This window comes from Emydura macquarii, unplaced genomic scaffold (assembly GCF_026122565.2).
Source record: "Emydura macquarii macquarii isolate MOO-44397 ecotype Brisbane River unplaced genomic scaffold, CSIRO-AGI_Emac_v2 contig_2994, whole genome shotgun sequence".
Lineage (NCBI taxonomy): Eukaryota > Metazoa > Chordata > Testudines > Chelidae > Emydura > Emydura macquarii.
In genome coordinates this window covers 3,347,021-3,372,127 of record NW_027133131.1, presented here as the reverse complement: position 1 = coordinate 3,372,127, position 25,107 = coordinate 3,347,021, and the positions used below count along the sequence as shown (strand labels likewise).

The window sequence follows — 25,107 nt, the reverse complement described above, 5'->3', positions numbered from 1 at the left end:
GAAGAGGGTATGTGGGGTTTGAAGACAGAGAGCGGGTTGGGGTTCCAGGCCCAGGTCAGGGGGGAGCTCAGCGCTCTAAGCATGCGGAGGGGCCAGGCCCAGGGCCGCGAAGGGCAGACACAAAAGGCAGGGATTTGCCCTGAGGTTGCGCCCCACGTTCCAGCTCCATTGACTCTCCGCTGGACGAGCTCCGCTCCCAGCACTCCCAGCTGAGAGGCCTGCGCCAGGCTGGAGCCCCAGAGGCGTCTTGCAGCGCCGCATGCCTGGCTGCATTAATGAAACCTCGGTGAGTGAGTCACCGCCCGTCTCCCGCAGCGCGCAGAGAGAACAGAGCCCAGGGAAGGCCGGGCAAGGAATCCGCAAGCAGAGCTGGAAACAGCTAAAGGCAACGGCTGATGCCTTCCAAGAGCTGCAGCAGGGGAGCCACCAGTCCCGGCTCCCACTTGAGTCCATGGCGCTGGCGGGTCCCAGGCAAAACACAGCCACTGGGGGTGCCCAGCCGGAGGGCGTGGCAGCTCCCTTTGGGAGGGACCGGGGCTGCTGGCCGGCGAGGAGTTCAGGTGGGGAGAGCCCATGCCCGGGGACAAGAGGGAGGGACACCCAGCCCAAACTCAGCCATCAAAGGGCCGTGGCAGTAGCATCTGCCTCCTGGATGGGCGGCTTTTGCAGGCATGCATTTACCTGCACCTGCTGTGGGTGAAGCGCCAGCTCCAGCAACAAAACACCGGCGCCTTTTAAGGAGCTGCTCGGCCGAAGCTTGGCTGTTCTCACCTCCCCGGGGGGATGGCGCTCTGCCCAGGGAGGAGCCACTTGGCAAGGATCCCTTTCCACTTTGCACAGCGCCTGCGGCGTGCTGCCAGCATCCAGGCGGTGAGCACAGCAGCAGCTGAGGCATACCTGCCCCACCCAGCCACTCAGCCCAGCTGTGAAACCTTCCCGGGACGGCTGGTGGAAGGGACTGGGTCACGGCCGTGGAGGGAGGAGGAGACCCCAGATCTCCCAGCTCTCCCCCAGATACCTCCCATCTCAGCTGCAATCCCAGCTTTGTTGCGCGTTTTTTGCCACCTTTTCCAGAGCTCTCTGCTGGGTCAGGCTGGGCCATGCTCCTGGTGTCACACGAGTGATGCTGGGAGGGCATCCAGCACATCCTACCCCTGGCGAACTGTCCCAACAGTCAGTCACTCACCCTGTGAGAAGTGCCCCTCCTGTTTACAGTTGGGTGTTGGCGGACCCGGACTCCCAACCCTCATGCGTCAGGGCAGACGGCGCCCACCAGCCGGGGGCAGGAATCAATCTCCATCCAGGGTGTAGCAGGATCAACTCTTCTCTGCTGCATGTGGCGCTGACCCCCGTTGGACCAGGCAATGGGGCTAGGGGAGCCGTTGAGCTGCTCTCTCTCTGTCTGGGCTCCGAATCTCTTCCACAAAAGCCAAATGCTACTGCTCAGCCGGTGGGTAACTTCGGTCCCCCGCCCACCCCAAGCATTGTCAGAGATCCACAGCTTCCAAGGCCAGATGGGACCATTGTGATAATCTAGTCAGCCTTCCAATCGGAACGTAGCTGGCTTCAACTTCCAGCCCCTGGCCCCTGGCATGGCGTTGGCTCCTGGATCACCCCCCGTCATCGGGAAAGATGTGGCTGGAAAGGCTTGCAACTGGGCTGGGGTGCGAAGGCCAGGCAGGGGGTGCAGAGGTGCAGGCCGCATGTGGCGGCCGTGCACGGGATCACCACCCACTCCTCTCCGGCTGGCTCCCCCTGCCGTGCTGCAGCTGGGATCCTCCGCGCTGGTCCTTCTGCAGACAGGGCCATGCTCACCCCAGCTGCATCCCCGCGGCGCGTCCCTCCTCTGTCCCAGGCCCCCATGGGCTGAGCCTGAGCTTGGAGAATGGTCTTTCCGAGTATGTCTACACTGCAGTTAACCCCCCCCCCCCCCCTGGCTGGCCCGTGCCAGCTGACTCGGATTTGCAGGGCTGGGGCTAAGGGGCTGTTTAATGGCCCTGTGGCTGTTCGGGTTCAGGCTGGAGCCTGGTCTCTAGGACGCTGCGAGGTGGGAGCGTCCCAGGACGTCTACATGGCAGTTAAGCAGCTCCTTAGCTGGAGCCCTGTTTTTTAATTGCAGTGTAGACACACCCTTCTTCAGCACCATGGACAGAGCCGGTGCGGCGTGCCTGGGACCTAGGCCTTATTCCTTTGATCCGAATTTCCTTTCTCCAAAACTCCCAGTGATCCGAATCCAGACTGTGACCCCCCTCCCCCGTAGCCCTATATTGGTTAATTATCCCCCCAAGAACGTCTCAATTAGCCTGCCAGTGCTAATCAATGGCTCGGTTTAGTGGTTCACTTTACCCCCTTTGTGTCCCATATTTCTATAGCAGGGAAACAACAGCTCATAAGAGCTCTTCCCCGTAACCAAATGGCTGGTTTGCCAACATTTTGAGCCACTTGGCTAAATGGGAGTGGACTGCCTGGCATGCTTAGCAAATCGCCTGGTCCCCCAGACACCAGGCTGGGGTGGCTTTAAGGCTGGGGATTGGGGAGAGGAAATGAGACGCTTGTTTTGGTTAAATGTCTAAATAAGTTCCTAAACAGCAGCCCCTGTGTCCTGGAAGAGAGGGGTGTGAAAAGCTTGGATCTGGTCTATTTAAGGCCCCTGATAGCCACAGAACAATTAATGGAAATAAATACACATAGAAAATCACCAGCATCAGATGGTAACTGACAGGACCCGCAAACATCATCACAGGAACCTTTTGGGCCGGGATCAAACACGGGGCTGGGGGTTCGCCAACTCAGAGCAGCCCCTTGGACCTCCTAAGGCACCCGCTTGGCAGTGCTGTTAATGCGTTTGGGAACGGATTTCCAGGTGCTCGCCCTGGCAGAGCTGTCCTGGGGCGGGGTGCTAAGGCAGAGCGGAGAGCCGGCCCACTGGGGGGCTCAGAGTAGGACGTTAGTGCTCCCTTTGCTGCTACCCCTGTGGGGAGGGCAGCGTGCTAGCGTAAACAGGACCGATGGGGGATCAGAGGGAGATTAACTCCGCCTCAGACACACCAGGGCAATGCGCAACATGGGGGTGGGCCGGGAACACTTTCCTGACCCCTGTGGCAGGTGTCTGGCACCCTGAGACATGGGAGTTGACTGTCCTCAACTCAGCACCTGTTACCGCTAACACTGGGCAGCCGATTATCCAGCCTTTCTTTGAGACAGCCCCACTGAGCTACAGATTCACCGAATCCCCCATGGGAACCACTCTCAACTGGCAGGGAGAAGAGAGAAGGACAGTGTCACAAACTCATAGATTATACAGCCAGAAGGGACCCCTCTGACCATCTAGTCTGACCTCAAACCCCAAATCAACCTTAATCCTAAATATCTTCCTAGGAGCGGTAGATCCCATCTAGTCCATCACCCCCGGCTCAGGCAGGATAGGTTCCCCGCCACAGAATAACTTGTCTTTCCCCAGACTCCTTTGAAGGCTCAGATTTTCAAAGCTGTCTGCGGGGGAGCTCTTAAAAATGCCTGGGAACCAGGCACCCAAGTCCCCTCATCTCAGCCTAAATGTCCCAGGCAAGAGGTCTCCCATCTCCCTGGGTCAAGACCCTCCAGCAGCTGTTACGATGGTTCCCTTCTGCTCAGTGTCTAGCCCCGCTGTCCTTGTCGTCTGCCCTTGTCAGTTTCCATCACGAGCCCCTTGCGCCATTTGAAAGGTTCCATTTTTTAATTACAAAATTCAAAGGGTCCCAAGGCCAATGGGGCCGATGCACTTAAGGCCCATCAGTTTCATCGCCAACGTCACGTCCGATTCCCTTCTGCTGCCCTAGCCTGAGGGATCAGCCGGGTGCCCATTTTACAGCTGGGGCGGGGGTCATGGCCTTGCAGCGTGAGATCAAGTGAGACTCAGCCCCTCCCAACGGTCAGGATTGGAGTCGGGCGCCTTAACCACTCAGGTACATTTGGATATTTTCAAAATAGCTCCCACAGCCCCGCACACACTTTCCTGCCCCTCAGAAGGCAAAGAGAATTTTTCATCTCCCCCCCCTTCAATGCATGACAATACAATCACCTGTTGGACATTTCTGGGGCTGGACAAGGAACTTGAGCTTCTGCTTTGGCAGGGAACTGGAGACCTCCTGTGCTGGTCACAATCCACATGGCGTAATCCGTATCCTGTGATCACTCCTGCGGTGCACGGGGCTGAGGGCAATGCCGGGCTGGTGTGACGGCTGAGCCCCGCGGAGACAGCACAGCCTGGGTGGAGATCAGAGCCCCATAGTCCACACTTCCGTTCAGCAAAGAATCCTGGTTCCTTGGCTCTCCATCGACGGCTTCGCTGGACTTCAGACCCTCAAGCCACAGCACGCCCAGGCTTGCAACGCATGGGCTGCGCACGTCCACGGAAGGCAGCTTGCGTGGAGAAGGCGGATCGAAGGGAGCGTGTGCTGGGGAAGAAAGGAAGCCAGCGAGGCACCTGATCCGCACCCTCACTGCCCATTCAGCCCCCGTTTAGGGGGTGCCGCCAGCCTGGCTGTCAGGGCTACATCAGCATTCCCAGCCTCTCACTCATAAGAACATCGCGTAAGAACGGCCATGCTGGGTCGGAGCAATGGTCCATCTAGCCCAGTGTCCCATCTCCCAACGGCGGCTGGTGCCAGGTGCTTCAGAGGGCATGAACGGAGCAGGGAATCATCAAGTGAGCCACTCAAAAAGCATCCCAAGCGGCTGCATCAATCCGTTTCTTCAGGAGGCCTGAGCAAGAGCCAACTGGTCTTCCGGGCTCCCTTCATCTCTCTCGCACACCCTGCTTTGGAGTCTCAGGCAGTCAGGGCAGCAAATACCCATCCAGGGCATGCTCCTGCGTCTGCTTCACCTGTCGCTCAGGCTCCGTTAACCAGCAGTGCTGATACCCACCCACTTTGCAAAGACCTGCAGGGGTAAGGGGTTAGATAAGGGCCGGTATGGGCCAAATGTCCCCTTTGAACCTGTACGTGGTATTTCCCGAATGAAAGCGGGTTTGGGGGGGGTTGGTCACAAGAACCCCAAATTCTTTGCTGCACGGGTTTTTTTTCCAGGCCTTCTGAGTCTCCCGAGGTGAGTTCTCCACACTCGCCCCATCTGGGACCACGCCCAGACAGAATTTGACCCCTGCAGTTCCAGAGAGCAGAGCCGCAAATTCCTCCCCACGGAGTCCCCCCTCTAGCCCTGCAGCAAAGCACCAGAAACAAACCCCACGGTGGCAGCTATAGGGTCCCCCCTCACATACCAGTGGCCTGCAAATCCCACTCTGTAACACTCCCCCCCATTAGGTATTTGAGCACCACACACTCTGCCATGCATTTATCCTCACAACACCCCTGTGAGGTAGGGCAGGGCCGTTATCCCTTTGTACAGAGCGGGAGCTGCGGCACCGAGAGGCTACGTGACTTCACCAAGGTCGTACTGAGTCTGTGGCAAAGATCCCTCAAGACCTCTGCTAGTGCTGTAACCACTAGACCATCCTTCCTCTCTGGCTATTATCCCAGCGATCCACCCCGTTCCCTCCGAAGGTCAAGTTCCAGCACAGACAAGAGCCGTGTTTCAATAAAGGCTTCTCTCCTCCCACAGCCGGCCTGAACATAAACCAGACTGCGGTTTGTAAGGGACGAGACAAGACAGACCTTTGGACAGCAACGCCCCCCCCCAAACTGGGGGTGAGCCCTCAAGGCCCCCTCCCATGCCCCCCACTTCTTCCATCCTGAGTGGCCGTCAGAGAACTCCCAGGTGGCAGGATCAAGGGTTTTAAAGAAAGAGCAAGAGAGAGAGAGATGGATTTGGAGCCGATTATTTGCATATAAATGATTCTTTATCCTCCCACGATAGGAGAGAAGGGAAAGGAGAAACAGATTCTCATGCATTAAATTAAAGATGAAAATGTACAGGTATCTTATTGCCAGATCCCATTTTGCTTTAGAAACGTGTTTATTGCACCTTTTGGGGACGAGGAGTTCAGAACCTTTCCAGCTGGCGTCTCCGGGGCGGAGACTGGCGTCAGGGTGGGCGGGGAGCTGGGGGGTGGGATTGGATTTTTGTTTGATCGATGAGGTACGGGTGTTTCGTTCCTGGCCCCCTGGATCAGACGTCGCTGAGACTCGTCGGAGGAGCCGGGCGGGTGAATAGCAATCTTCCTCCGTCCCCGAAACCAGGGAGGGCTTGCAAGGGGAGCCAGCAGGAAGGGGCCACCCTGGTCCCTTCCCCCGCAGGGATTTTCACATTGATGGGAGATTAGCAGGGTGCAGGCCAAGACGGGGGCAGCTCCCGGAATAGGAAGATGAGGGGGCGACAGCGGGCGGAGAACGCCGGCGGGCGCCCTTTCCCGGGACGGCGCCCCGCGCAGGAGCGGATCTCGTAGGGTTTCCTCGCTCCGTCGGGCGCCAGCCCCCGGCCCCGTGCCCGCCCGCCGCACGGCGGCGTTATACAGTCGTCACTCTCATGACCACCTCGCGGCCGGAGCTGGCGCCGCCGCGGGGCTCGTTGGGCCGCAGGTGGCTGAGGATGTGCAAGATGGTGTAGCCACAGTGATGGTTCAAAATAGTCCTAACCCGCTGACCCCGCCGGGGGTTCCGGTCGCTCCCGGAGGAGGGGTTCGTCCGTGAATTTCGGCCCCCGGCCTTGGCCGCCCCGCCCGCAGGCTCCCCGAGGTCCTTCGCCTTGTCATAGTTCAGCACTTTCCACTGCTGGTTCACCGCCTGCCAGCGCTTGAATATTCGATACACCGAGGAGCCCTCGTGAATGATCAGGCCTAGGGGAGAGAAGTCAGGGAGGGGGGAGAGGTGAGACACCTGGAGCAGGTGGTACCTTGGGGCTAGGTCCGTCGCCATGGCGAGTCTTGCTCACACAGGCCCAGGCCTGACCTGGTGGCTGGGCTCGGAAAGGGGGGGGGTCCTTCAATTTGAGCCCTGCTTGGACGGGGTGGGCATATTGCACCTATGATGGGGGTCCCTGTGACTGAATGGGCCCTTGGGCCTGGTGCAGGGGGTGGGCGTGTGGGCATCCCCCCCTGTTTCTGTGCAGAGACCTCCCCTCTACCAGAGGCCAGGAGTCTGAGCTCCAGCCCATCTTGCCCTGCAATCCAGCTGGGGCAAGCCAGTTCCTCCGGAGAGGCAGAGCCGGAGGTGGCTGGGATGGTGGGTCACGGAGGCTCAGGAACTACCAGCGGCGGGAACCCAGAGAGCTTTACAATTCAATCAGCGTCCGTCCCCGGGCTAGGCAGATCCGTGACCTTCCTTAGGGGCTGGTGCCGGCCCCAGCCTAGCGACGGCAGTCAAACCCTGGTGACTCGGAAGCACAGAACAGGTATTACAGGGTGGTTCCCAGGTACCGGCGCTCTGCGGGCTGGTTTGTTATTGTAGGGTCTCTGCGGCGTGGGTCTGCACTCACTGGTTTGTTTACCTACTATTTTGCTGGCTGCAGCAGACTGCGCAGACCTTGCTCACAGGTGCTGCAGCCTCCCTGCCGCCCGCCACAGGTAGGAGAAGCGCGGCCTTCGCCAAGACCCCATCCCTGTCCCCGCAGCCCCAGGTCCCTCTCATCCCCGCTACTGGAAGCACTCTGGGGAGCTGACGGCCCTGGCTCGGCTCAGAGATCTCTGTGCAAATGCAAAGTCCAGCTGCATGGGCTCTGTCACCCCAAACCGCAGGGACCCTCAGCCTGGGGCCACCACAACACACTGCAGAAAACCACTCAGCCCCGGGACTCCCAGAGCAGAGCCCTCTGACAGGGTGTCCCAGTGCACCAGCGCTTGCTGCCAGGGTCCCCCTAGGAGCCTCCGCCAAGGGGAGTGAGCACCCACTTCTCCACTGCCCTGCATGCCGTGCAGCCGTTCACTCCGGCACCACATGCATCCCCATCGCAACAGCATTTTACACTTGCGGCGCCCCGGCCTGTGTGACCACACGAGGGCCAGGGCAATGGAGAAATAGGCCGTAAGGCCGCAGACACACAGCCTTCAGACTGCAGACCTGGCTATTGCCTTTCCTGAGATCAGAAAGCTGAGACTCTCCTTCCATTCTCCTTGGGACCCTGCTACCGCTGCCCTTCTGTGTGACTTTGGGCACAGTCCCGTCCCCTGTCTATGCCTCAGATTCCCCCGCCACCCATTGTCTATGTAGATTGTAACTTCTTTGGGACCGGGACTCCTTCTCACTCCATGTATGTGCAGTACCCAGCAGAGTGGGGCCATGGGGTTCTCAGCTGGGCCGCCTAGGAATTGCGGTAACAGAAATAAATAACCAGCTGAGAAGGCGACGTCTGACCAGTCAGCATGATTTTTAATTCTACCTATCAATTATCATTCGAGCGATTCAGTATTTTATTATAATATGATTAAAATATAAGTATTATGTGAGGAAAATTATTTTATTGGTGTCTTTTCAGTCTCATTCTGGCTCTTTGTTATGTTACTATGTGAATTTTATGATTAAAATATAATTGTCATGAATTTTACCTATTTATTATTATAACTTATAGCGACTAATACAGTTATTAATTATGTTAATGAGATTATTGCAATATAATGATCATTATTGTCTACTATTCTATTAGAATATTAAAGTCATCATTATTACAGTTATTATTGATTAACTATTCTGGTTATGAATTATTGTATTCTATTATTATTGAACTGGATAATTATTTTGATTATCTATTAATTATTATTCTACCTGATTATTATTTTATCAATAATAATTATTCCTGAGTCTATTAGGACCTATTCTTATAAATGTTTCACACGTGGGGAAGGCACCAAATAAGTCTGAACATTTCCAAGTTGCATTTCCCCTATTTCACTACCCCGGGACACTGCCCGTTTGCTGCGAGTCCAGCCTGTTGCATTTCCTAACGCGGGTGCAGTGGGACACACGTAGCTGCTGGCTCAATAGGAAATTTAAAATCCAGTCCTTCGTTTGCAGCTGGCGGCTCGTCATTCCTGCCACAAAGCCCCAGCCAGTAATTGTCTCATCTCTGCTGTCTGCAGAGTCCATCATTTAACGCTGCTAGCCTCAGCCCAGTCTTGAGTCCATTTCATTCGTTTTTAATAAACAGGCATCAGTGATGTCTGCCTGGCTTGTCAGTTATATGGCACTAGCCCCTAGAGATCCCAGCCAAGACCCTGTTGTGCTCGGTGCTGTACGTACAAGAGACAGTCCCTGCCCTGAAGAGCTTATAGTCTTCTAGAGAAGGGGTCGGGGAAACTGAAGCGCAGAGCAGGGGAAGTGACTTGACCAAGGCCACCCAGCAAGTCAGTGGCAGAGCTGGGCACAGAGCCCAGTTCTCCTGCATCCTAGACTAGTGTGCTCTCCAAGGGGCCACCCAACCCACTGGGCGCTGCACTTTAGCTTGCTCCGGCTTCCCATCGTCACCACCGTGCCCATCGCCATGTGCCCTGGCTGCCAGCTGTCACACTCCAGCCAGGGGGGGTGGGCAGGGGATGTCAGGGAGCCCACGGCTGGGGTGGGAGGATCTGCTGGGCTGAGCTGGCTGGGCTCTTACCAATGCAAACGATGTCCATGAAGCCGTACATGCCGTAGCAGATCTGGAAGAGCAGGTCCTGCCGCTGCCACTTGGCTGAGGGGCTGAGCGAAGACCAGATGAGCCAGGAGATGCTGGCGATGAGGAAGAGGGAGCCCAGGATGATGGCTGCGATCTGCACCTTCTCGATGACGGTCAGGGAAATCGCCTGCCACTACAAGGGAAGAGCAGGCCACGAAGCGTTATCGCTGGGCCTGATCCGGCGTGTGTGGGGGGACCCACAGGAGTTAGGGGGACCATAGGAGGCGAGGCACTGCACTGGGAATCAAAAGAGCCTGAGAACCTGGGGGTGGGAAAAATGGGAGCTGGGGACTCTGTGGATGGAGATCCTAGGGGCTGGGAACAGGATGGGTGGCAGGGAATCACAGGGGTTTGGTGACTGGGGGGAAGGGAGTTGGGGTCCCAATGGGGAGAGGGAATCACAGCAGCTGCCAACGCACGAGGATAAAGTCAAGTCAGGTCTGGCCTCGGCCGAGCGGATTCTGAGGACCGTCGGGATGCCGCGCAATTGATTTTCACTCCAGGTCCAGGGGCCAGTGAGAGCTGCCTGTGGGAGCCCATCGACCGAGCCGTGGGAGAAGGGGGCTGCGGGTCGGGATTGAGGGACACCGACAGAGCTGGGGGGAGGAAGCCCAGGGCTGGGAGAGCTGGGGGTTGTCAGCTGGGATTTCCCCCCTCCCGGTCCCGAGGCGGAGCGTGCGCTGGCTGCGTGTGTCCGGGTGCCAGGAAGCCCGGCCTCCCCTCCACTCACCTGCAAGGGGTTCTTTGTGCTGATGGCTAACACCTGGTATTTGAAGTAGCACAGCTCGCAGCTCCAGGAGCCCCTCTCGCTGATCCAGCGAATCAGGCAGGGCTGGTGCGTGCAGCGGACGGACCCATCACACCGGCACGGGCTCAGCAGCTCCCCCTGCGAAGGAATCAGACCCTGGGGTTAGGAGTCGGAGGGTGGGGCGTGGAACGGCTGCGCCCTGTGTGAACACCCCCTAGCCCAGAAGCAGGAGCAGCCCAGCCGTGGGGTAATGCCAGCCTGCCCAGCGCCCGCCAAGAGCCACGGTCCATTAGGCCACTAACATTTGAACAGCGGCTTATTAGCCTCATCTGCTTAATGCGCTGACCGGGGGTGGGGGCAGAGCAATTAGCATCAATATTTCATGCCTCCTGACAGGAAGCACTAACAACGCTTCGTGGAGACACGGGGCCAGCGGAGTGCCGGCGATTCCCGTCAGCGGGGTCACAACCCCCCCCCCCCAAATGTGACCATCGATCAGTTTTGCAACTACAGGAAACTGGTGCTCAGACACCACGGTGAAGGTACAATGGATAGATGGATGGGGATAGACAGACAGAAGGGGGCTGGATGGACAATGGCGTTGCCGCACCTCCCTCTGTCCCCGCCTGGGTGCCCAGCGAGTGGCGGGGTGAAGCCCCCATGAGGTCACATCACGGCTCACCACGTTTTGCTAAAGAATCTTTGTTTTTTTCCAACTGTCCCTTTTGGGTCTAGAATCCCGGACGGACCCGCCCCTGCCATCGAGGGGGAGGGGACAGGGCGCTGTCCGGGGAGCTTTTGAGAGACCAGTATAGGGCCCAGAGACCACTTGACGGTGTAATATCGATGGTCACGCTTGTCGCTATCAGCAGCCCAAAGCGGTAGGCCTTTCTGCAGGCCTGTGCAACCCTGGCATGTCGAATCCCGGAGGGCTGCCACCCCTTTCTCGATGGGGAGGATAATCCAGGGACATGCAGCCCCCCTCCCCAGGGGAACGTCAGAGCTGGCAGGACTAGAGCCAAGACCCCCGCCCCTCCACCTCCACTCGCAGGCTGGCCCGGCCGGGTCCAGGCTGCGGAAGTGGGGGACCGACCCACACACAGCAGCCAACGCAGTCGGGGCTCGGTCCCTGCAACAGTGAAAAGGGGTCACCGGCCGCCTGGGGACAGAAACCCACCCGCAGGGACTGGCGGCAAGGCTGGGGTGGTTACATGGGGCGTCCCGGGTGGAATCATGTCTGTCTGTGTGTCCACGTCCACGTGGGTGTCCGCAACCCTCTCTGTGCGTGATCTGGACGTGCACATCCGCTGCCTTTTCTCTTTCTCTCCCTCCTTCTCCCGTGGCAGGAGAGGCACATCTTCACATTCCCAGCCATGGGGGGCTGATCTGCCCCCCGCCACCCCACAGCAGGCAGGCTGGCCCCTGGGGGGGACACAGAGACTGAGCCTCCCTAGCCCTCCCCAGCCCTGCCCCCAGCTAACGTCCCTCGGGTCTGCCTGGGCTTTGACCGTGTGCCTGCAGGCGGGCAGGAGCAGGGGGTGAGGCTGGCAGGGATGCTGCCACCCCTTCCCCGCCCCCCGGCCAATCCCGTGGAAGCACGCACGCCAAACTTGTCCGGCTACCGAGCGGCGGATCACTCTGCCAATTTCGCGGCTGGCTGATCCGCTTTGCCGCTGTCCTGTGCACTCACACACAGGCACACGCGTCCCGCCCGCCCGCCTGGCTGCGGAGAGACGGACCCAGCTAGGGCAGGGGGCTCTGGCTCATCTCCCCACCAGGCTGGCCCACACCAGCCCCGTAGCACAGATCACCAGGGCCTGCTCTGGCTCCCCGAATGCCCCACCTGACGTCGAGGTCTCCTGGACCCTTTCTCCTTTCGTCCAAGGATCACCCCCCTAGGGCCAGCAGAATTTAAAGGGCCCCTGTCACGGCTGCGTGACGCCACCCAGATTCTAGCTGGGGCTTTACCCACTTCAGCTCCCCCAGGCCGGGCACGCGATGGCTCTCTCGGTTCAAAGAGGCGCTGAAGCCTCCCGGGTGCAAAACGCACAGCTGCTCTTCAGGCTGGAGTCTCAGCGCCGCTCAAAGGGCCAGAGAGGGCAGCAGAGCACAAATCAGAGCAGCCTTTAGACTGCTCTAACTTACACCCAGGGCAGGGCCGGGCCTGAATATGGGGTGGTCCCGCGATGGGGGAGGGGCTCCTTTTAGAGCCAAATTTTTAAAGGCAATTTTAGGACTAACGGCCATTTATTTTGGCCCACAATGTTCCTGGCAAGCTGAGCTCTGTCAAGCTGGCCACCCCGGCCCTTGGTTCCCAGCAGGAGTGGAGCCAGGCTGCTAGCGGGGAAGGCCGCAGCCCCTGATAGCCCGGACTTCCCTGAGGCGCCGGCGGCTATAGGTCCACGCGGAGCCAAAGCAGACGGCAGCCACTTTGCCCGGGGGCAGTTCTCAGGGTAGTCGCCAGAGGGGACCAGGGGTTGCCTGTCGCTGCTGCAGACTGAACGGCCAAGAGTCACCGGTAGCCCCCAAAGAACGTCCCCAGACAGAGCCGGTGCCCCGGGGAGTTTTAGCCCCTGGGAAGCGTGGAAGGCCTGCGTCGGTTCCCGGTTAAGGCCACTTGGGACAAACCAAACGGCGCGGTGCCCACACTCCCGGTCTTTAACAGACGCCCGCTCTGATTAACCAACCCACTGCAGGTTCGCTCTGGGGGGGTGGGGGGGGGGATCTGGGGCCGGAGTGGCTGGGTTCTGCCCACGGGCCGAGGACGTTGGTGGCACGAAGTGATCAGTTTAATGCCCCCTGCCCAGGACGCGCAGGCCCCCCTGGCTGGGCTGGCGCTTGAGGGATAGTGGTGTATCCCCCCTCTCTTCTATGGGAACAATGGAGAAACCCCCCCCACACACACACATGCACACATCTGAGTATGATCCCCCACCCCTCACCCGGGATGGGGGCGAAGGAACCTCTAACTCGGGGCCGCTGGGCAGGGCCCCCTTTTACGTGATCTCTGGAGACACAGCACAGGGTGGGGCTGTGAGCTCTGGGTATCCCAGGCACAGGATTGAGACCGCGACCCTCCCGGTTCTCCAGGGGCAGCCCCCGGGGACACGCAGCAATCACACACCCCATACACCTATTAAATAACGTACAGCACCGAGCACAATGGGTCACGAGTGGGGCTTCTACCATAATACACCTAATAATCGGCCCCTCTACTCCCTGGCTCTCCTGCCACCATAGCATCCAGCACCTAAGTGCCCTCCCAATGCATGGCAGCTCCCTGACCCCTGACCCCAGGGCCCCCTAGGATCTCACCACCATGGGGGCAAAACCCTCCTGCTCTGCAGCACCTGCTGCCTGCAGCGGCCTCCTCACAGCTCTGCCTTTCCCCCCAGTGTGGTTTGGAGCCGACAGCGTTTCTCTCCCATCCGTCGGGCGGTGGCGGTGTGGGGCTGCAAGGCGCTCGCCTTGGGGACGTGGGCCGGGGGAGGGGGGTGCTGCAAGGTGGAACAAAGACATGTGGGCATCAAGAGGCCACGGGGAAGGGGACGCAGCCCTGAGACGCCCGATGCAGCTGCTGTAAGCGACCTGGGCTGGAGGGGAGGGGCATGGTACAGGGGTGCGCTGGGTTGCGGGAGGAGAAGAGGCACGGTACCAGGCTGCCTGCTATAAAGGACCCTGGTGGTGGATACCAGGCACAAGGTGGGTGCCACAAGGAGACTCGCCCTGCTCACTGGCTTAGCAGGATTCATGATCTGTGTCATGGGGGCCCCGCCGCGCCAGGCTCTGCACACACCCGGAGCTCGCTGTCTGGGTGGAGCAGGCAAAGGGGGAAGGGGCGTAATGGAGAGACAGACGCCGCAGCAGGATGCGAGGCCGGCATGGGAGGACACGGACCCTGGGATGAGGATTAGTGGCTGAAGCATTGGAGTGGGAGCCAGGACTCCTGGGTTCTCTCCCCGGCTCTGGCAGGGGAGTGGGGGCTAGCGGGTTAGAGCAGGAGGGCCGGATGCCAGCCTGCCCCTGAGGCCTGGCACAGCCTGTGACAGCTCCCGTCCATGGGGCCACATTGCCCAGCCGCCCATGGAGCCCCTGGGGCACGTGCGGCAGAGGAATGTCTCACCCGCCGCCGGGAGCTGTGAGCGGGCTCCAATTCAAGTGACATTTCAACGTGCGCCGGGCCGATGACTCACTCCCCACTGGGCTGGTCTCCCTGCCCAGGCCCCGTCCACCACAGGCAGCCAGGGAGGGGGCCCTGGACTGCCCCACCCCTTCGAGGCCTGGCCAGAATCACCCTCTGTGGCCTGGGACGGCTCCCGTCTCTTCAGCTTCACCCCATGTGCTTCACGCCCCCATTTCACCGAGGAGGGAAACTGAGTCACAGAGATGGGCAAGGACTTGCCTTAAGCTGCTGGCCAAGTGCCCATGCCTGTTAGCAGGCGAAGCTGCGCTCTCAGGAGCCGTTATTCCGCAGGCTGGTGGCAGAGGTGCCAGGCTGGGGGGGGGGGTGCTGGCATTTCCCTCAGGTAGCTTTCCTCCTTTCCTCCGAGGAACCCGTGCAACCACTTCCAGGGAGCTGCAGCCCCCTCCCAGCTGGCAGGCACAGACGCATCAGTTACAGCGGGGCAGGCTGGCGAGGGGAACAGGGCTAGGTGAGGCGGGGAACGGAGCCCCACGGGGGAGCATCGCCCACCCATTCAGGGGCTGGGGCTGGAGCAGCCTTGGTCTTTCCTCTCACTGTCAGCTGGAATTCACCCCCGGGCAGAGGGACCAGCCCCCCCCAGGCTCTACACAGTTCCTGATGCTGCGGGCATGGCGTCACTTGTCCTGGGGCGGGGGGAGACCCACCAGGACGTGGGGACGGGGACCTCCAGGCTGGGCTTCAGAGCAGGGGACCGGGCACCTGCTAATCGACTCTGACCCCTTCCCATCCCGACCGGCCCTTCCAGGCCGAGGACACGGCTGAGCTGGTTTTTGTGGGCCAGGCGGGATGCCCTGGAGATGCAGCGGGTTGTTGCTGGAGAGGGGTCAGGCCCATGCAGGGGCTGGGACAGGAGGAGGGCAAATATCCTGACTATCGACCTGATGGAGCCTCCTGGACGAGGCTTGGGGCGAGAGCTCCCCTGCTGGAGACGCCGGATGAGGCAGGGCCCTGGAAAGGCCCAGCCCCGGGGCCTGCGAAGGAGGGCCCCAGAAAGAACCTGCGGGGGGCTTCCCACGATTCCTTCCCCCCGTCCCCCAAGAACAGCTCTGCACCCAATGCAGCCCTGGCTGGCTTCTGGCCGTCCCTCCAGCCGCCCCAGCTGGCCAGTGAGATTTGCCCTGGCACGGACAGCTTCTCTCTCAAACAACACTACCCAGCTACCAACGCACCAGGCCTGGCAGCCCCGGCAGCTCATTAGCTTTGGCACTGGATGGGATGGAGACGTGGCGATTGCCCAGGGTCCAATCCCTGGCGGTGTCTGTGTGTGGAGGGGCTCCCCGCCTCTCCCCTGCAGCGTTCCAGGTGTCTGGGAAGCACTGGCAGGCTGGGCGCATGCCACAGGGGGATGGGCACACCTACCTAACACCTGGGAGCGGGATTGGAGACAAAACCCATCCTTAGATTCGGCTTGTGTGTTCGGTGCCCGCCAAGCTCCGTGCCACCCTGCAGATAACGGGCACAGCCCCTGCTGGAGTCGAAAGAGCCACAAGCACTGGCGTGTGCACAAACACGCATGTGCATGCCCGGCCGTGTGATAAGTGTGCACACCCAGGCACGTGGGGATACACACACCTACACGCAGGGCCGCACACACACGTCCAGTCACGCCCCGTACACCGACATGCATGTGCCCACCACGTGTCTGCACAGGCCCACAGAGCCACCCACGAAGGTGGACAAAAGCACACACGCGTGTCCCCACCGGGCACGCTCCAGCATATACAGCACAGCCGGAGGCACAGCCCCACCCGACACACACGCACATTTACCTGGGGCGTTTTCCTTCCCCTTTTACACCTACCAGCCGAGAGGGAGTTGACCAGTTCTTTAGCTCCAAATGGACCCAGTCAATATCACAAGGTCCCCTTTCTTGGGCTCCCCCCCGCCCCAGTGGAAACCCTCACTCACTCCAGATGAGATTGTCAAGGCCACAGAAATCCCACCAGGCCCGTTCCCCCTTCGGAGCTGCAGGAGTTAAAGTGCTCCAAGGAATACCCTAGCGAGAGGATCTCCAAATGCCCAGCTGGATGGATCCTACCCCACCCCGCTAGCCCACTGCAGTTTGCCCTCCCCAGATCTCCAGCCCCACTCCTTTCCTCTTTGCCCCTTTAATCTGCCTGGCTGGGGGGCACAGACCCACTGCCTCGCTCTGGCCACGCCTCGGGGTTCCTAGAAAGAATTTGCTCCTTCCATAACTCTGCGGCCCAGGCCAGTTCAAATCCAGGAGTCCCCCTTCCCCGGGGGATCAGGCAGCACCAGAGCCATGCTGCTTCCATGCAGGGGAAGCCTTCGCAGGGAGTTGGGAGCGTTAAATACCGCGGCCGCCTGATCTCGAAGGGGAAGGATTAATTAACAGTTCCCAAATCCCAGCCTCCCTCCAGCGCAGGCAGTCTGTGCCTGCCGAGAAGTGGGTCCCACGGGTGGGGTCAGAGGCAGCGTCCCATCTACCCCACAGTTCCAACCTCCAACTTTTCTTTCATTTCCTCTCCTCCCCCAGGGTCCACCTGCTGATCTACACAGAGTCCAAATAAGGGGCATCCCCATCAGCTTGGCACAGCGCCACGCCGGGCATTTGCCTTGTGTACAGTCACACCCAGTTCTCAGAGACAAGCAGCCCATCCCTTCTGGACTCCTTTCAGATACTGTGTCTTATGCATCTCCAGCTAAAGTCCCTCCGGCCCAGATCGCAGGAGATCTTGCCCGGGTAGGCCCGGGCATTATTCGGATGGAAGACCGGCCAGGTGCCTGCAGCCAGCTGGAGGTTCAGCAGGGAGTGATCTCCCCTGAGACTCCATGCCACACAGGGCTCTGCCTGGGGCACTCTGCTACCTGGACGAGACTAAAAAAGCCACTAAGCACCTTTGGTCATTGAAGATCCTACAAGTCTTGTCACAAGAGTCACAGGAGTTATCCCTGACATCCCACTTCGAACTCAGTCATTACCTTAGACACCCCTCTACAGTGCCATCTGAACGAAGCGCTCGCTCACCCGCCGTTATGTGCTGCTACACAGCGGCCGTGTTCCTCCCCAGAAATGGCTGCATTTCAGCGGTGGGTAAAGGGGCTGCTGGCACACGGGGCAGCCCACGAGCTGGTAGCACGGTGCTCCAGGCCAGGCCTACATATTCAGAGACACGATGCTTCTCAGCCCCACCCCCAACCAGCATACCCACAGGCCAGCCACCGCCCTGGGCACTGCTGTAACCCCAGTGTGGCCCCCGAAAGCTCCAAAGTGTCGTTTATCCCACCAGGATATCAGAACAAGCTGCATTCGCCACCATCCCACTGACTGGGCCCGTCGGGACACGTCCCCTCAGACGCCTAGACCCGTCCCGCCAACTCACTCCGTGAGCAGCAGAGTCCATCCGTGGCACCCCAAGGGGCTCCACAAGGAGGGTGTGAGCCAGCTGTGGGATCTGGGGGGGAGGGGGCTGTGGGCTAGAGGGGAAATGACCTCTCAAGGAACCGGTCTTCAAAACAACAGACACACAGTGCCCAGGAAGACCCCCTTCATCTGGACACTGGCATTTCCCAACAGGGCCGGGAGGACAAGTCAAACACCATCCCTGGACGTCTGCACCATAACAACCTCGGCCCCTTTGCCAGGACGCACGGACCCTGGCATTGCCTGGCGCACAGACCCTGGCATTGCCATGACGCACGGACCCTGGCCTGTGCTCACACTTTGTCCACTGGCGTTCTCACCACTTGGCACCTCACTGACCCCGTTACGCCGTGGCACTCTCGCCTTCTGACCACCAGCCTCGCACGGCCTGGCACCCCAACGCCACTGGCCACATTCACCATCAGGCAGGCCCAGGCATCCTCCCCACACCCTGGCCCTTGACCCTGCCTGCCCTACCCCCAAGAATCCCTTGGCACCCTCACCCCCTAGTTTCCCCACCCATGATCTCTCCCTAGCACCCTTCACCTCCTAGTACCCTCAAACCTAGTAACTCTCCAGGCACCTGTCTCCTTGGTAACCCCCTGGCAACCCTCACCTCCAGTAACCCCGGCAACCCACCTGGCAACCCTCACCCCTAGAAACCCCCTGGTACCCATCACCTCCAGTAACCCCTGGTACCCCTCACCCTTAGTAACCCTGGTAACTCCCTGGTACCCCTCACCCCTAGTAACCCCGGCAACCCACCTGGCAACCCTCACCCTTAGAAACCCCCTGGTACCCATCACCTCCAGTAACCCCAGTAACCCCCTGGTACCCCTCACCCTTAGTAACCCTGGTAACAGCCTGGTACCCCTCACCCTTAGAAGCCCCTGACAACCCCCTGGTACATCTCACCCCTAGTAACCCGGTAACCCACCTGGCAACCCTCACCCCTAGTAACCCACGACAACCCCCCGGTACCCCTCACCCCTAGTAGCCCCCGCCCCCAGCAAGGCGCCCACTGACCTGCTCGGGCCCCTGGAAGCAGATCCGGCACTGCGGGGTCCTCATGCCGCTGTCCAGGCTGCTGCTGAGGGACACGGTGTCCAGGGCTCCCCCGGCTCCGGGCTGGTGGCCGGGCTGGTGGCCGGGGGGCTGCGGCCGGGGCTCCTTCTCCTCCAAGGCCAGGCTGCGGGGCCGGGGCTCGGCCACCCCCCCGTAGTACTCGGCCTCATCGTCCTGCCGGGCCGAGCAGTCGGCGAAGGGGGGCCAGCCGCAGCCGCTGCCCCCCAGCCCCCGGCTCCCCCCGGCTCCGGGCTCGGGCTCCGGGCGGCCCCGCCGCATCAGCACCAGCAGCTTCAGCTCGTTGAAGAACATGCGGATCCGGTACTTGAACATCATTTACCCCCGGCGGCGGCGGCGGCAGCGCCTGGGAAAACTGGGGCGCACGGGGGAGCCGGGGAGAGGGGCGCACGGGGTGGGGGGGGGCCCGCTTAGCTCTGTCCCTGCGCGGCGCCCTCCACATGGGGAGAAGGGGAGGAGGGGGCCTGTTGGGGGGCCTGGAGGGGGCAACAAGGGGGCGAGGGGGTGGCACCGCCCGGGGGACACATCTCCGGACGGGGGCGCGGGGAATGGGGCGCGCTCGGGGAAGGGAGAATGGGGCAGGGGGTGGGGTGGGGGCGCCGGGGGTGGGGAGGGGACCCTGGCGGGGCAGGGAAGGGGGGGGGCCAACAAAGGAGGAGAAACAGGGGGGTGGCCCCGGGGAGCCGAGCGGAGGAAGGCGGCCCCGGCTGTTCTCCTAAGGCCGGGCCGCCTCCGTGGGTCCCTGGGCCCCGCCGTGGCCCGAGCCCTGCATCCCCGCGCTCACGGCGAGCGGCGCAGCCGGCAGCCGGGCCCCCCCGCAGCGGCGAGCTCGGTAACAAACCCCGGGCGGCGGGGGGGGCAAAAAAATCCAACCGGGTCCGCAAAGGGGGGGGGCGGTTAAACCCCGGGGCCTGCGCCCCTCTCCGCCTCCTCCCCTAGGGGCGCCGCCGGCTCTTTTGTCTGCAGGGCTCCGGGCATCTCGGCTCCTCCCGGCCGGCCGCCCCGGCACTCAGCCGCCGACCGACGGGGCCCGGCAGAGGCGCATCCCTCCCTGCGCCAGCGGCCGGGGCGCCCGCACGCAGCCAGCCCCGCGGCCCCCCGCGCCGCGCCCGGCTCTCTCCAACGCAGCCCCGCTCCCTCCGGCGCTGCGCCCCGCGTGCAACAGGGGCGGCCCGGCTCGCGTCCCCCCTCCCCCACCCCGCTTCTTCCTGGGGGCCAGCGCCCCCCCTCTGCAAGCTCCCCCAGCCGCCGCCGAGCAGGCGAGGGCGCACGGCAGGCGGGGTCCCGGCTCAGGGCTGGAGCGGAGAAATATGGCTTCTTCTTCCGGTACAGCAGCGTGTTAAATAAAACATCTCGGGAGGGGAGAGCGCGAGCTGGGTGTGTGTGTGTGTGTGTGTGGGTGGGTGTGGGTGTGGGGGGGGGGGAGGGCTGACCGGCCCCCAGACGTGGGGAGCACGTGGGGAGTCCCCGGGAAATGTGAAAGTGACCAGGGGGGGTCCCCCCCTCCCCAAAGACGGGAGCTTTCCAGACAGAGGGGCGCACAGGAAATGGACCCGGCCCACCACTAGAGGGGCAGCCCGGCTCTGCTCCCCCCCCCCCAGGCATGGAGCCGGGGGTGCGGGTCAGGCTCGCTCACCCCCGGCTCCAGGGGCCTTTGGCCGCAGGTCTAATGTCCGCAGCCCGTTGGCTGTGAATTTCCCCAGCCAGGTGGCCTTCGTCCCAATACCTCCTCAGCCCCCCCTCCTCAGCGGGGCCTACAACAAACTTGACCAGAGTTGGGTGGCTCGGCTATGAGCATTTCGACCACTATTGTCTCATCAGTTTCTTTGTTCACTCCCCCGCCCCACCCCCCATCTGTCTCCGCCTGTCAACTCCTGGAGCGATCAAGACCCCACAAACGCAGAGCAATAAGACAGGGGCAGGGTGGAAGCTCGCCAGGGCAGGGAACCTCTTTTTGCTCTGTCTCTGTGTAGCACCTAGCACCAAAAATTGTACCCGCATCTCCCGCATCCCTGGCTGGCCCCCTGTACACCCGACCACCCTCCCCTCTTCGTCTGACTTTTGGATCCACCGGGGTGCAACGCCAGAGTAGTCGATGGGGCACAAAAATCTGCCCACAGGTCAGTAGGTCCAACTTTGGTGGCTTCTGATCACGTGCCCCGCTGACGTTCTTTCAGGGGTTCAGGTGATCAGTCGAGGAACTCAGTGAGCAAGGCAAGGCAGGTCAACCTGTGGAACTCCTTGCCAGGGGATGTTGTGAAGACCAAAAGTATAACTGGGTTCAGAAAAGACTTAGATAAGTTCCTGGAGGATAAGTCCATCAATGGCTATTAGCCAAGACAGTCAGGGATGCAACCCCATGCTCTGGGTGTCCCTAAACCTCTGAATGGCAGAAGTTGGGACTGGACAATAGAGGATGGGTCACTCGATAATTGCCCTGTTCTGGTCATTCCGTCTGAAGCACCTGGCATTGGCCACTGTCGGAAGACAGGATACTGGGCTAGCTGGACCATTGGTCTGACCCAGCATGGCTGTTCTTATATTTGCATTTGTGCCAAGCAGCCCACTATAAGTTTTCAAAAATCACGAGTCAGACCCTAAAATCATGAGATGGGCTTAGAAATCATGGGATTAAAAAAAAAATAGTAAGATTTGATTTCATTTTAATTTTCCTCTGAGTTTCTGAGCCTTTAGGGTCACGCTCTGGGCAGGTTTTCACCTTTTCAAAAGCCAACGGCTGGGCTTCTCGTGTAATCAACTGACTCCAGGAGCTGGGACTTTAAGAAAAATCTCAAGTCTTTGCAAGACTCGCAGTCAAAGCACAACCACATTTTGGGCAGCTTCATTTTGACACTTTAGTTAAAGATGAAAAAAACAGTCCATCCTACGGACAGTTGCAACCAGTTTTCTCTCTGGGAAAAGCTGAATTTTCCCCTGTGTAGCCACTACCATAGAGGAGGGTTTTTAAATAAAATCTGTGGTGAAACAAATAAGGCTTCTTAGAGTTGTGGGTCATCCACCCCATTTCTTGTTTTAGGCTGCATTGTACCCTGGTGTGTGGCGGTGTGTTGTATTGGATCGTGTTGTGTTGCATTGTGCTGTGTGGAATTGCAGGGTGCTGCGTTGCGTTGCATTGCATTACGTGGTGTACACTGTCATTTTTCACTGTGTCATGTCACATTGCACTGTGTTGTGCTTCACACAATGCAACACAACGCAGCATAAAGCAATGTAACACAATGCAATACAGTGGTGATATGCTGGGTTGAATTGCATTGCACTGAATGGTGCTGTGTTGCATTGTCTGATGTGTTTCTTTGTCATGTTACATTGCATTGTATTGTGCTGTGTTGCATTGCGTTGTGTGGTGTTGTCTGGCACTACACTGAGTGGCATAGTGTTGCACTGTGCTGTGTTGCGTTGCACTGGAATAGATCACTCTGATTCCCGTGCATTAAGGAACTTTGCAAACTCTGGAATTCACACAGCCCTGAACTGTCCCTCCATCAAACCTTGCTGTCTTTCATTTGATTCCCGTGGCTCTCTGAATTTACATTCTGGCCTGTAGCTGGAAGGTCTCAGAGGGCAGGATTTGCATAGGAATCCACTTCCCTAATTTACCAGGGAAAAACACATTTGATTTCTCAAACCAACCTGTGGCTGGGAGCCTGATACATCCAGGAGCATGTGTCTGGAATGTTATAGTTACAGCCAAGAAAACAAATGATTTCCTCCCCCCCATCCCCCAATACATCTATAACTCAGGCCAAATGACACTGTCAAAGGCATCATTAGCCCAAACTGGCCAGCTAAGACACTGTTATATTTACAGGTCATTAATTTTTCAATTCCCAAGTATTATCTCAGGATAATATCCACAGGGTCACATGTTATTACTTCATTATGAGCCCAGCCAATATCATTTCTCTGCATTTTGATAAGGTAGTTGGTATAATTTCCTTTCTATAAACGATTAATGGCTTTGACCTTAATTTGCTACCAGTGCCAAAAAAAAGAGAAAGAGACTGGAATCCATTTACTCTCTAGCTTTAAATCCCAGGGCTTGGCTCACATATTCCCTGTCCCCACTCTGGTGACGAAAGGAACCCCCATCCCAGGACTATATCACTGGCCCCGTAGCATTCTGGGAGGTTTGCATCCATCAGCGGATTGGCCAGGACACCATATTGGATGGGCCAATGGGCGGGTGCAGTTTGGCAGACCTACCCTGTGGTTCTGTCCTTGGCTATTTTAGCCTCGCTGGTGGAGCACCTCCTCCTGGCTGGGGGTGGTACAGCAGCTCTTTCCTCCTCCCGCTGAGCTGCCCCTGCTGACCGCCCCTCCCGCTCTGTGGTGGTCTTGCCTCGTCTCATGACTCAGCCCTCCAGCCACCCCCCCACACCCTTCTCGGGCAACAGAAAGTCCAGCAGACAAAGTGCAATGCCCTTACAAAAGGACCTCAGCCCTGACTGGGTGCCCTGCGCTCCCCACCCCCTTCCCCAGTGGCTGGTAGAGGAACCCAGGCCCTCCCAGTCTCACTATCCTGGGTTCCAGCCCAGGGACCTGTCCCCAGACTCCTTCCTGTCAGCAGGCCTCTGCCTCGGCCTCTTGCAGACCCTGACCTCTCAGCAGAGCTCGCTCCACCCCAGGGCTTGCTGCATTTCTCTCCTGACCTCACCACTCAGGAGAGGATCCCCCAGGCCAACTCTCCCCTGGGGCATCCTCTTCCACCCCGCTGGGCTCCTGGCTCGCTAACACCAAGCCAGGGACTGCAGCGTTCTCCCCTACTCATCTCTGCTCCTTTTTGTAAATAGTCACCACCCAGCTCCTTCCTTCATCTTTAATTAGCCCCCGGCCACCCGCCAGGTGGTTAACTGGCCTCTCAGGCCTGCATTAGAGCCAGGATTGAGGGGAGAGGAAGGCTCTGCCCCATCACAGGGCTTTTGAGTTAAAGCCTGTGATCGGGGGGGGTGTCTTGGCTCTTATTTCAAACAGAAAGGAAGTTCCCAGCTCTGGCGGCTAGGAAGGAAACCTTGGCACCATGGCCCCCGGCTGATAACAGTAACTATCTCTTACGGCATCACAGAAGAATCATAGAAGATGAGGGCTGGAAGGGACCTCAGGAGGGCATCTAGTCCAACCCCCTCCTGCTCCAAGCAGGACCAACCCCGACTCCGTACTAACGCATGAATATTGTCTGTGACCTGGTCATTGGGCGTTTCCTGTATGAAGATGCTGGTTTAGTTTAATGGGGGTGGTGGTAAGAAAATCCAGCAGGAAGTGAAACAATGGCTGGGACCTCTACCCCACAAAAAACAGTCCAGGGCTGTTAAAAGATGCTGTCCGGGCTCTTTCCCTGGGAGGATTCGATCTTGTAGCCCCAGCTGACTTACAAACCTGGTTTTGGGTGGGAACCAGCAGATCGAAAAGACATCAGGCTGGATGCAAAGTGACACCCTTCCCTCTCCAAGGGGGTGGCGGTGGGGTTGATGGGGAGTTGTCCAGGCTGGGATGGCTGAACAAGCAAGACCGGCCTGGCCCCATCCTCCCAGGACTTTAGGGAAGGCAGATCTCATGTTACGCTTGGTTCCTACTGTTCAAATTAAGGAGTGCTTTGATTTCGGAAGGCCGTCGGCTCACTCTACTCACCCCTGGTCACAGATCCCTGTAGGGGGAACCGCAGGTGCTGAGCCCAGTTGGACCTGCTGGGGAAAGCACAGTCGATGCACAGGGTGGGCCAGACCAGCGCCCGCTCTGGGAGTAGGAGAACTGGGGAGTTTCACCCCAGGAGAGGTGACAGCACTTGTGGGGGTGCACTTGGAGAGTGCCGGCGGTGCAGCCCGCCCTGTAACCACGACAATAATTATTATTTGTGCTAATTAAATAATAGATCAGAGGAGGCCAGCCCAGGATCCAGCCAGTCAGCAGCCAATTTGTTTGTGATGAGTATTCCAGGAATTGACCAGGAGCTCCTGGGGCAGGGACTGGCTCTGTGATCACACGGGTGTACAGCACCTAGCACAGCAGGCTGGTGGACATTTGTCCACGGGCAGGGAGCCTGGTGCCCTGTTTGTTGGGAGGCCGACGCAGCCTCTGTTCCGGTGC

General features: G+C 59.4%; 1 protein-coding gene across 1 annotated transcript; it reads right to left on the bottom strand.

The window, feature by feature from the left end:
- Positions 1-5,642: 5,642 nt before the first annotated feature.
- Positions 5,643-19,379, bottom strand: MARCHF9 (membrane associated ring-CH-type finger 9). Its single transcript, XM_067529522.1, has 4 exons — positions 18,946-19,379; positions 10,313-10,468; positions 9,523-9,715; positions 5,643-6,772 (listed from the first exon to the last, which is right to left on the bottom strand). The coding sequence occupies exons 1-4, from the start codon at positions 19,318-19,320 to the stop codon at positions 6,444-6,446; spliced, it is 1,053 nt and encodes a 350-aa protein (XP_067385623.1). The 5' UTR covers positions 19,321-19,379; the 3' UTR covers positions 5,643-6,443.
- Positions 19,380-25,107: the final 5,728 nt, after the last annotated feature.